Raw genomic sequence first — 12,797 nt, forward strand, 5'->3', positions numbered from 1 at the left:
GTGTCTTCCTGTCACCATAGCAACAGGGTGGCGAGGGGGGGCAGGGGAACTCCGGTCACCATGGCAACAGGACAACCGACGGGGGGCTGTTTCCATGGCGATGATGGTGAGTTTACACGGCGACAGCAAGAGAGGGGCACCCCAGTGTCCGTCACCACGGTGGGGGGAGCAGATTTGGGGTTGTCATGGGGGTAATCTGGGGCCCCTGGGGGTAGTTTTGAGGGTGACTGGGGCAGTTAGCGATCCTTGGGGACAGATTTGGGGATGACAGGCACAATTTGGGGTCCCCCACCCCACCTCAGCCCACATTGTTACCAGAATCTCTTTATTTTGACCCAAACCAAACACCCCGAACACCCTGAATGCCCAAACCTGACCCCGACATTGGGACCACCGTGTTGGGACAGGGGTGTTGACCCCAACACTGTGATGAGGGGTTGACCCCAAAATCAGAATGTGATGGTGGACTCCAACATGGGGATGTGGTGGTTGACCCCAACTCCATGACATGATGGAGGGCTGACCCCAACACCGTGACAGGTTGTTGACCTCAACACCAGGATGTGATGATTGACCCCGACACTGGGACATGATGGTTGACCCCCAACGTCCTGATGGGGGGTTGACCCCAATATCAGGATGTGGTGGTTGACCCCAGTACTGGGATGTCATGGTGGGCCCCAACACCGGGACGTGGGGATTGGCTCCCCGCAATGTAATACTCTCCCCAATAAATTACAGCTCTCCCAACCCCACATCCCCCCATGGGGGGGCCCATCATGCCGTGGGGCTGACCCCACTGTAGGGTTGACCCTGCCGTGGGGCTGGTCCCACTATGGGGGTGACATCGCCGTGGAGCTGACCCTGCCTTGGGGCACTCAAGGCTCTGTCACCTGCCCCACGAAGAGGATGGTGCCTGTGGGGGAGAGAGGGGTCAGGGAGCCGCCCAGACCCAAAGCAAGGGGGGACAGAGCCTCCCAGACGTGGGGCATGGAGTCCCCCAAGACCCACATCGATAAGGTGTGAAGCTCCTCAACCCAGATCCATGGGACATGAAGCCCCCTAAGACACACATCCATGGGTGTGAAGCCTCCCAAGACCCACATCCAAGGGCATGGACCCCCAAACCCAGATCTAGGGGACACGAAACTCCCCCAGCCCCACATCCATGTGTCCCAGGCACCTCCCCCCAGCCCCTCAACTCCCACCCTCCCCATGTCCCCCCATACCAGTGGGGTTGTGGCGCACGAGGAAGAGGAAGGGCCGATCCAGGAGGATTTCCAGGGGCGCCATGCGGGAATATATGATGGCAGCTGGAGGGGAGGGCGTGAGCAGTGAGACCCCTCCCTCCAGGCACCCCCAGCCCCAAGAGACCCAGGTGTCCAGGCACTCCCCTCCCAAAGGGACCCAGGTGTCTGGCCCTCCCCATTGCAGGGATCCAGGCATCTTGGCCCCCCATGTCACTCACCAGTGGCCGATGTCACCTCGGTGCCATTCTCTGTCACCTCCATCCTCACCTTCTGCAGGACTTGGCCCAGGACGAGGGGCTCCTCAGCTGATCCAGGGGTGAGAGGTGAGTGAGGGGGGTCCTTGGACGCCTGGCTCCCCCCACCACCCACCCAGGGACCCTCAACTTTTACCTGAGAGTGGGGTGAAATCAGCAGCGTTGGGGTCAAAGGGAGCATGGACCCCCAAGGACTTTAGTGGTGCCTTGAGGTCCCAGCTGGTCTCTAGGGAGAAGCTGAGGGGCGGTGGAGTTCACAGGGGACCCAGGCATCTGGGGGACCCTCCCCACATCCATAGGGGACCCAGGCTTTTGGAGCCACCCACCCCACATCTCCAAGGGGACCCATCCATCATCCCTGCTCAAGGGCATCCAGGGATCTGGGGGGCCCCCCTATATCCCTAGGGGGATGCAGGAATCCAGGGGTCCCCCCCACATCCATAAGGGACTCACCCATCTCCCCCACCCAGGGACCCAAGAATTCCCCCTCCCCACACCAAAGGGGACCCCAGCGTCCAGATTCACCGGGGCAGGATGAGGACACGAGTCACAGGGGTCATGTTGGTGACCCAGGTGGTGACAAGTTGGGCATCAAGGAGGCGGGTGAGGGTGACAATGGGGACATCCTGCCAGGTCAGGGCCACCAGAAGCATGGCCACCTCCCCCCCAGCGTAGGGGACCTCCACCACCTCATAGGGGACCCCTCCCGGCGTCTCGAAGTCCCCTGCGGAGACATGGTGGCATCAGAGGGGACCCAGGTGTCCAGGAGATGGGGGGGCAAGAGGGTCAATAAGGTGACATTGGGGACCCAGGGTGACACGATGGGACCCAGGCATCTGGGAGATGGGGTGTGGGGGTCAAGCAGGGTGACACAGGGGAACCAGCGTGACATGGGGGGATCCAGGCATCCGGGAGATGGGGTGGGGGGTTCAAGCAGGGTGACATAAGGGACCTCAAGGTGACATGGGGAGGCTGGGGTGACACAGGGGACCCAGGCGTCTCGGGGCCAGGGGTCTCACCGTAGTTGAACTTGGCCGTCTTCTCCATCATGGGGACAGTCACTGTGGTGCCATCTGGTCTGTGGAAGGGGCGGGGGCGGGTGGCGAGGGTGGGGAAGGGGCTCCTCCAGGCCCCCCTGAAGTAGAGGGCGCTAGCCAGGACCAGGCGGGTGCTGGCACCGACCGCACCAGGGGGCAGCAGCCCCCGGATCCGCCCTTAGGGGACAAGGGTGCTCCTGGAGTCCCCTTCTGTGGTGGAGGGGGACCCAGGCGTCCAGGCACCCAGCACCCCCATTCCCAAGGAACCCAGGAGTCCAGGCACCCCCACCCCGAGCCCCCCAGGGTCTCACCCTGCGTCCGCTCCTGCACCCAGGCGTTGAGGAGGGCACGGGCCCCCTCTCCCCGTTGGAAGTCGACCCTGGCCAGGCGCCGGGGGCCGAGGGTGCGGGTGAAGAGGGGGACGAAGCCAGGGGTCAGCGTCAGCCCCTGCCCCACAAAAAGCCCCTCGGCCACAGCCAGGAGATGTCTGGGTCCCCTCAGTGCCCGGCGCAGCACCCAGAGCTCTGCCACCACCCCTGGATCTGTGGGTTCAGGGAAACTGAGTCAAAATGTGGGGATGGGGGCACCCATGGGCGACCTGGCATGGGGACACCCACAGGTGACCTAGTGTGGGGACACCTGTGGGAGATCCAGGATCGGGATTGGGACACCCATGGGTGAGCTGGTGTGGGGATGGGGTCCCCACAATGGGCACAAGGACCCCAAAGTGTCCTACATGGCGGTGGGGACCCCACCATGGGGACAAGGACCCTGAGAACCCTCACCATTGATACTGAAGCCCATGGCACCCTCAAGCTGGTGACGGCCATGCCTGCCGGTGGCCAGCTGAAGGGCCAGCAGAACAGTGGTGGCCCCGTGAGGGGCGAAGATGACGTTGGTGTCCCCTCGGTGTCCCACTGCCTCCCGGAAGAGCCTCAGCCCGAAATCAGCCACCAGCTGGGCCACCCGTCCTGTTGCTGGTATCCCGGCACCCACCAGGGCCACCCAGGCCAGGGCCACCAGAGCCGCCGGGACCACCCGCATCCTGGAGGGATCCAAGCGTCTGGGGGTCACTGGTGTGACCTTGATGACCCAAGTCCCTCCCAGTGGACCCAGGCATCTGGAGGTCACTGAGTTCACCAACGTGACCCCAATGGTGACCCCAGTACTGATTCCAGTCCCAATGCTGCTCCCAATCCTGGTGCTCATCCTAATCCCAGTTCTAGTGCTCATTCCAATACCAGTTCCAGTGCTGGCCCCAGTCCCAATCCCGGTGCTGGTTCCAGTCCTAGTCCTATTGCTCCTTTACCTGTTGGTCTCAATCCCAGTGTCCCAGTCTCAGGCCCAGTGTTGGTTCCGCTCCCCCAGTATCAACCCTGGTGTCGGTACCAGTATCCCGATATTGGTCCTGATGTTGGTCCCAGTGTCGGTTCCAGTATCCTGGTTTTAGCCTTGGTCTCAATCCTAGTTTCAGTCCCAATGTCTCGGTCTTGGTCCCAATGTCATTCCCAGTCTCCCAGTGTCGGTCCCGTTGTTGTACCTGCGTCCCAGTGTTCCTATTGTACCTGTGTCCCAGTGTCCCTATTGTACCTGCGTCCCAGTGTCCCTATTGTACCTGCGTCCCAGTGTCCCCAGTCCCACTCAGTGCTGCTGCTCCTGGCTCTGGGCGGCATCCGGCCCTGGCAGCGGCTTTAAAGGGCAGAGGGAGGGGCCAGGGGAGGGGGTGTGTGTGTCACCAACTCGTGTCCCCATGCCCCTCCCTGTGTGCCGTGTTCCCAGTGCCTCCCTCATGTCCCCAGTGGCCTCCTTTGTCTCCTGTGCTCCCCCATGTCCCCAGTGTGTCCCCCTCACGTCTCCTGCGTCCCCTCTGGGTCTCCACATGTGTCCCATGTCCTCAGTGGCATCTAGTGTCCCCCACGTCCCCCACATCCCCCCATCCCCACGGGTGGCCCTTTGGTGGCGTTATGGGGGGGCGGGTGACCTGACGGGGTGTCACAGATCTCAGAGGACCCAGGCATCCGATCAGGGTGTCACCGCCTCCTCGAACCCGGGTTTCTCCCCAGGGCGACGCCAGAGCCCCTTCCTGCGGGGTGACGCGGTGGCTGCGGTGACACCGCGGGGGGGCTGGGAAACCCCGCGGTGCCCGGACGCCTGGGTTCTTTTCCCAGGGCTGAGTGAGGCTCAGGCGCGTGGAGCCGACACGGGCGGGGGCGGGGGCTGCCCGGACGCCTGGGTCCCTTCCCAGGGCGCTGAGTGAGCCCGAACCCGCGGCGGCGGGGGCGGCGGGTGTCCGGACGCCTGGGTTCTCTTGGCCAGAGAGGAGGGCGGGGCGGGACACTGGGTGCGCTGCCCGGACGCCTGGGTCCTTCCGAGAGACGGTTCCGGATGGAGGGGGCGAGGGGGCGGGGACGGTGGCCAAACCACCCCGGGGTAAAAATAACCCGGGCTGAAACGGCGCCAGGATCGGGCCCAACGCCCACCCATGCTCCCAGTGCCCCACAGATCCCGCATAGACCCGCTGGTACCCACCCTTATGGGGATTCCCCAGGGGCTTGTAAAGGGGTTGAGGGGAACTGGGGGGGCGGGTCGCGGACCATGAGTTGTGCCACACCAAACCTGCAGCCCAGAAATATACTGGAAAATAACCTTTTTCCGGTGTTATTTTGCCCAAAATTGGCCATTGTGTCAGCGGGGGCGGGGGGAGCAGGGAAAGGAGTAAGGGGAGAGGAATTTCCTCAGAAACCCAAATTTACTGCTTTTCCACCCAAACAAGGCGTCGGGAAGGGGATTATTCACGGGCGGGGCTGGAGCAGACAGTGGGACACCGGGGTTGGGGGGCCACACATCCCGTCACGGGCACGGACACGAGTGTGAGACACAGGGGTGCACTCACCCCCAGCCATGCACGTGCATGTCCCACTGCACCCCAAAAACGAGTCCTTATTGTGGACCCCAGCACGACCCCCCCAGCATCTGCCCCCGCTCCCCAAACCCCCCAGCCCCAGGCAGGGAGTGACTCAGGTGGGGGTGACTCATTTGGGTCTCAGCACCTTCCTGTGGGGCCCGGAGGGGTCTTGAGTGGGGGGAACATCCAGCTCAGCCCGCAATCCTGCACGGATTCACTGCAAAATGGGTGCTGCACCCCAGAAACCCATGGAGCCACCCCCAAGTGTCACTGTACCCCAAAACCACATGAATCCACCCCAAAACCACGTGGATCCACTCCAAAAGTGACATGACTCCCAAATCCCTGTGGATTGACCCCCAAATTCACATGGATTCACCCCCAAATTCATATGGAATTCACCCCAACTGTCCCTGTGCCCCAAGCCTGAAGAGATTCACCCCAAAACCTCACACAGACCCAAGCTCACATGGACTGTCCCCAAAACTGCATGGATCCACCCCAAAATCTTGCACAGCCCCCGACCCTGTCACCCCATGACACTGTCACCCATGGCAGGGCCACCCCACAGCAGCGTTACTCCATGACATTGCAGCCTCCCCACACAGCACTGCCACCCCATGAGGGTGTCCCAGTGTCCCCTCACACTTAGGGACCACCTGAGCTCATCCCTTCCCACCCCTGTGTCCCCATATGGGACCCTTTGTCACCTGCTGGGCCACATCGCCTGACATGGGGAGTGTGACACCTGCTCAAGGAATTGTCTGTCTGTGTTCCTTGCTTGGTGACACCCCCAGGTGACCTCAATGACATCTGGGCAATGGATGGCTTCCTACCAGGAACTGCTCCCAACCCTGGGTGAGGATATTGTGAGGACACCAGCACCCCATAGATTGTCACCACCATGACCCTCAGCCACCATGGACCCAAATGTGGCCAAGATGTCCCTTCTCTGTGTCCCCTCTGTGGTGGCATCAGGATGCGGAGCAGACAGGGGCTACACGGGATTGGTTGGGTCCCCAAGTACTCTGTAGGGGACTAGTCGTGGCAGGGGACATATGGGTGTCATCTGATGTCCCCGGCCTGGTGCTACCTCCCAGGCCTGTCCCATATCCCCATCCCATGTCCCACGTCTCCATCCCATGTCCCACATCCCCATCCAAAGTCCAAAATCTTCATCCCATGTCCTAATCCCTTGTCCCACATCCCCACATCATGTCCCATGTCCCCATCCCATGTTCCACATCCTAATCCTGTATCCCACATCCCCATCCCATGTCCCATATCCTCATCTCATGTCCTCATCCCATGTCCTCGTATATCCCCATCCTACGTCCCCATTCCCCTGTCCCCACCCTGCTTCTGTTCCCGGTCTCACTCCACAGTGGGGACAAGCCACGGCCAGGGCTGGTGGGGATAGGACAGGGTCTTGGAGGTGCTGGGACATGCCCAGAGGAGTCTCATGGACCTTGGAAGTGAGTGTTGGGCATTCCTTGACACAGCGTGTCTCTGTGATCACCACCACTGTGACCACCACCACCACCATCCCTGCCACTGTGGCCATACCCCACACCATCCCTACCACTATAACCAGCACCCCCACCCCCACCATTACAACCACCACCACTGTACCTACCACTATGACCACCACCACCACTGTCCCTGTTACTACGACCACGACCCCCACCTCAATTACTATGACCATCACCACTACTACAACCACCACCACTGCAGCAACCACCACCAGTCCAGGTGAGTCCTCCTTCTTGGTGGCACCACCTGGCCATGTCCCTACTCCTTGACCTCTCACCATGCCCCAAGCATTCTCTTGCACCTCTGGGGTTTCTCTGGGCTGTGTTACAGCATGCATGTCCTGGGGTACCTCTTCCACGTCAATGCCAGAATGGGGCCATGTGGGACAGCATCAAGTGCTGGTGTCCTGGCATGTACTACAGCACCTATTGTGAGACAGCTATTTGCCAAAATGGTGGCACCTGGGTCAACAGTGGATGCCAATGCCCTGAAAATTTCCAGGGCCTTGAGTGCCAGTTTGTCAAGGAGATCATCGAGGTCCAAGATGGTAGGGAGCCATCCCATGGTGTGCTGTACCACACTGGGCCTGCTTTGGGGGTCACCAACTCAGGATCTGGTCTGAGGTCACCTCAGAAGGACCAGCCTGGGAATGGGGCCACCATGGAGGGACAAACCTGAGAATGGGGCCACCATGGAGGGACTGACCCTGGAATGGGGTTGAGGTCACCACAGAGGGACAGATCTGGGAACGGGGCCACCATTGAGAGACCAATGTGGGAATGGGGCCACACTGAGGGACTCATCTGGGAAGGGGGTTGGGTCACCTCAGAGGGACCAACCTGGGAATGGGGTCACCATGGAGGGATTGACCTGGTCCCATGACCAAGGGCACAGGGAGTGGCATGGGGACATCTGAGTCTATCACTTACGGGTCTCCTTCTGCTTGAAGAAGTGACAGTGAATGCGATAGTGGAGATGAAGGTGAAGGTTGAAAACAGGAATTTCACAGATGACCTAGCAGAGAAGTCCTTTGCAGCTTTCAAGGATTTCAAGAAGGACTTCACGGAGCGGGTCAGGGCACAGCGATGCCCCCCATGCTGGGGGACATGTTGGGGGGACATTCAGGGCAAGCTGGGGCTGATGCCCAGATCTCCCCGTGGTTTCTCTTTGTCTTCCAGATGAGGGAGGTTTACAAGCACACAGAGGGCTACCAAGATGTGATCATCCACAAACTGATGTGAGTGCGCACCTGGGGCTGGGTGGTGTGTCCTCATGGGGTGCTGACCCCCTCCATCTGCTCTGGCAGGGTGATTTGGGGTGAAGGCATCCATGGAGGGTCAATTAAAGGTGATGCTCTCCAAGGATGGGGCATCCACAGCCCTACAAGCCATATCGTGTCCCTGGGTCTCCTCCAGGATGGTCCAGCCCCATGTAATGGTGGCCACACTGTCCCTCCACACTGGGAACCCCAAAATGGTCCCAGTTGGGTTCCCTGCAGTGTGGGATGACTGAGTCACTGGTGCCCCTTCTCCTTGCAGCCAGGGCAGCATTGTGCTGGAATACACGGTCATCCTGAAGGTGCCCACCAGCACCACAGCCAACAAGATGGTGGAGAATATCTTCAAGAACGTTGCCAGCGCCTTTGACAACTACACCAGCTGCAATGAAAACTGTCAAGGAAAAAACTGAGTGATGCTGGTGGTGAGTCCCCACATGTCAGTTGGCACCAGGGCAAGGTCCTTTCTGGGAGGGACCTGAGTTCAAGGGTTCCCACCAGCAGCTGCTCTCTCCATCCCAGATACTTTCTGTTTCAAGCCTACATTTACCGATGTTGCCAACCATGGGGTGCAAGAGGTTGGAAGAATAAGGGACCCCACAGGACATTTGTCCCCACCCCAGAACCCCGCAAGCCACATCCCTGCACACCTTGAGCCATGTGTCTCCACCCTTAGGTCTGTGCGACAGCTACATCCTGGAGCTTTGCGAGTCCTACTAATCCCCACATGTCACCATCACTGGTGTCATCTGCATCACCAGATGTGACAAATGATCTGCTCACCCTTACCTCTGCATCCATGGTACATGAACATTGGCACACTTGGGACTAGAATGCCGGTAAGCACCCCACTGTGCATCCACTCCCCAGACCTTGTGTCCCCTCTAGATCTGGGGTGAAGCCGGCATCACCTTCACCTCCTGTGTGTCCCCACCAGGTGCTCAGATCAGGTGGCATTCTGGTACCAAGACAGTGCCTGCAGCTCACAGTTCAGCAAGATGAGGGTGGCAGTAGGAGTGCCAGTGGCCAGGTTGGTCATGACCATCACCATCTTCACCATCTTCATGGTGTGGGCTCAGAGGCCGAAGGAAAAGTACAGGCAAATGCATCATTATGGGGACCACACCTGTTCTCATCCATCCCTGTCCCACCACGGAGAAATAAGTGGACCTCCTACTTAGACCTGTATTGCAATGTAGATGAAAACTGGCATGACTACCACGGCTTCACCGCCAGCAACCCTGGAGCTACGTGGGAAAGTAACGGGGCAGGGGGAGCTGGATGGCAGCTGGATGGGTGGGCTGTGGCACCAGTGGAACTTCTGGGTGTCCACGCCACCTCTCCTTCCACCCCCACAGCCTTGGAGACCCCCAGGACTAACGTCAACCTGGAGAAGGTGAACACCTCGCAGGAGGTGGGTGCCACATCTCCAGGACCCTGACGCTGTGTCCCCCCACCCACTGCAGTGGGGACAACCCCTCCATCTCACTGCCATCTCTCCTTCCTCCCCGGATCCACATCCAGCTACTGACCCACATCCAGCTACTGACCCACATTGTCAACACCTGAGTGGATCCACCCAAGAGCCAGCAGCGAGCTGGGGAGGACACGGGCATGGGTGGGGTTCTGGGGGTGGCAGACACCAGGAAATCTTCTATCTTCTTCCTCCCTGCATGGCTGTTTGCAACAGCACTTTTAATAGTTGAATAAAACACTAATTTTATTGTCACTTGCCTGTTTCCACAGACTGCTGGAGACACACAAAGTGGTCCAGTGCCCCGCTGGGGAGATGTGGGCTTGGCTGAGGGACAGAGCTGGTGGCAGGATGCAAATCACTCCAAAAACACCCTCAAAACAGAAAGGGAAACTTTCAAGATGAGTTAATTGCTGAGTGAGCAATTAGGAACTGCCATCGGATCACCCCACGGGTGCAAGTCCGATGGGTGATGCATGTGGGAGAATTTGTCCTTGTCCCCACCCCTGGGGTAAAATATCAGCACGGAGGTTCATCCATGCCTCCTTCCAACCCTCCTCATGGGAAAGGGGACAAAGGGCGGTGGGGTGGAGAGCAGGTGTGGTGGCTTTGGTGGGGGAGACACTGAGGGGGCCCCAAGGTGGTACCACCCATGGAGGGGGGGATGTGGGGACACATGTGAGGGTCCAGGACCACCCATCTGAGCATCACCTCCACCTCATGCAGATATGCTTGGGGGTGTCATCCTGGGGTTGCTGCGGTTCCCATGGTGGGTGGGGAATGTGGAAGCATCCCCAAGTTCATGTGTCACCACTTGAGTCCCCAGACAAGTCACACCCCACCCTGTCCCTGAGTGCTAAAATTAGCTTTGTTGTTGGTTTTTTTTTTAACCTTACCTGGCATCTTGGAGGTGTGAAAATACCCCAGGGGTGTGGGCAGGTGCGGCCCCAGTCCTAGCTGATAGGTCCTGGTGTGCGGTAGGAGGGTCCCCCATGGGCAGCAGGGTGGGGATCCTAGGCAGTTGCCGGGGGTGTAACCCCTAAAAAGGGCTGCAGAAGCGGCAGTAACAGCCTCTTGCTCCCTTCCCAAATCTACCTTAGGGTTGTCCCAGTGCAAACCAGTGTCACCAGAAGTATTTTAGTGTCTATTGGGAAGAAAGAAGGGGCCAAACCTCATTTTTTTGGGGAGTGGAGGTGGATTCTCACCCTTGAAGTGAGTTTGGGAAGGGAGGGAAGTGGGGACATGACCCTGGAGGTGGGTGTCATGGCCCGAAAGTGCTAGACGGTGTGAGGTAACAGAATGACAGGATGCTTGGGGTAGGATGGGACCTCTGGAGATCATCTACTCCCACCCCTCTGTTAAAGCAAGTTCACCAGAGCAGATAGCACATGATCATAGAACCACAGAATCATAGAATATCTTGAGTTGGAAGAGACCCACAAAGATAATGGAGTCCAACTCCTGTCCCTGCACAGGACACCCCACAGGTCACCCCGTGTGTCTGAGGACGTTGTCCAGTCTCTTCTTGAACACTGTCAGGTTGGGGCCGTGACACCTCCCTGGGGAGCCTGTTCCAGTGTCCAGCACCTCTGGGTGAAGAACCTTTTCCTCGTGTCCAACTGCCCCTCCCCTGGCACATCTTCCTGCCATTCCCTGGGGTCTGTCCCTGTCACAGAGAGAAGAGCTCAGCCCTGCCGCTCCTCCCCTGGTGACGAAGCTGTGGACTGTGATGAGGTCTCCCCTGAGTCTCTGCTCCAGCTGAACAAACCAGGTGACTTTAGCTGCTCCTCATACAGCTTCCCCTCTAAACCCTTCATTAACTTTGTGGTCCTCCTCTGGACACTCTCCAGTAGCTGTAAAAGTAATAAAGGTAAGGATAAATGATGGTGAGCTTAGTGAGCACCTACCCCAGCTCCCTCAGTATCCTGGATGGATCCCATCTGGCCCCATCGACTTGTGTGTGTCCAAATGGTGGAGCAGGTCACCAAACATTTCCCCTTGTATTATGGGGGCTTCATTTTGCTCGCTGTCCCTGTCTTCTGTCTCGGGGGCTGTGTACCTGGAGCACAACTGGTCTTACTGTTGAAGACTGAGGCCAAGAAGGCGTTTTAGTACCTCAGCCATTCCCTTGTCCTCTGTCACTGTGTTTCCCCCCGCATCCATCAGAGGGTGGAGATTCTTGCCCTCCTTTCGTTGCTGATGTATTTATAGAAACATTTTTTGTTCCCTACTACAGCAGTAGCCTCAGTAGCCTCAGTAGGCTCAGCTCTAGTTGTGCTTTGGCCCTTCTAATTTTTTCCCTGTGCAGCTTCATGGCATCCTTGTAGTCCTGAGTTGCCTGCCCCTTCTTCCACACGTTATATATTGCCCTTTGTTTCCTGGGTTGCAGCTGAAGCTCTCTGTTCAGCCAGGCCAGTCTTCTTCCCCACCAGCTTTGGCACATGGGGACAGACCTAAACCTTCAGGCCCTGCCCTGACAAGATCAGCTTTCTTTCTGGAAAGGCTGTTCTGAGTCCAGCTCTGTCACAGCAGTGCCCATTGCCTGTCCCTGCCTGCGCTCACAGCTCTGCCACACAGCAGGATGGTGACCAGGCTGCCGGAGCACTCAGGCCTTGCACAAATACAGAAGCAGAGTGTGGAAGTGGAAAGAGAACAGCTCCAGAAGACCAAGCACTGGTGGTCCCTGGCACTGCTGCCTTGCTGGGACTGTTTTCCCCTCCACCCGTGCACGCAGGAGCTGTCCCTGCAGCTCCAAAAGGGCCTTGGAGGAAGGAACTCAGGGAAAAAAAAAAAGAATCCCTGGGGGGGCTTTCTTTTTGTTCAAACACACAGAGGGCATGACTCCTCATTCACACAGCCACAGCCCTGTGCCCGCTGGCTGCCGAGGAGTCGGCCCGGCTCTGCAGCAGGGGCCATGGGAACGGGGACAGGGGCCAGTCCTGGGGTCCAGCTGTGTCAGATGGAACCGCTCCTGGTGCAGAAGGGCCTGTCAGCATCTGCACTGCCAGTGATAAGGAACCAGGACTGTAGAATGAGGTTTGGGTTTTTACAACTGCTTCTCCCCTCCC

At 58.7% G+C, this 12,797-nt stretch overlaps 1 protein-coding gene across 1 annotated transcript; it reads right to left on the reverse strand.

Moving 5' to 3' along the window:
• Positions 1-878: 878 nt before the first annotated feature.
• On the reverse strand, positions 879-7,259 carry LOC135995529 (plasminogen activator inhibitor 1-like). The gene is made up of 9 exons (XM_065646908.1): positions 6,802-7,259; positions 3,327-3,586; positions 2,853-3,083; positions 2,524-2,718; positions 2,030-2,228; positions 1,641-1,741; positions 1,469-1,555; positions 1,230-1,313; positions 879-916 (listed from the first exon to the last, which is right to left on the reverse strand). Exons 1-9 carry the CDS (start codon positions 7,257-7,259, stop codon positions 879-881), a joined length of 1,653 nt encoding a protein of 550 aa, XP_065502980.1.
• Between the last annotated feature and the right edge of the window lie 5,538 nt (positions 7,260-12,797).

Source organism: Caloenas nicobarica, chromosome 17 (genome assembly GCF_036013445.1).
Source record: "Caloenas nicobarica isolate bCalNic1 chromosome 17, bCalNic1.hap1, whole genome shotgun sequence".
NCBI classification, from domain to species: Eukaryota; Metazoa; Chordata; class Aves; order Columbiformes; family Columbidae; genus Caloenas; species Caloenas nicobarica.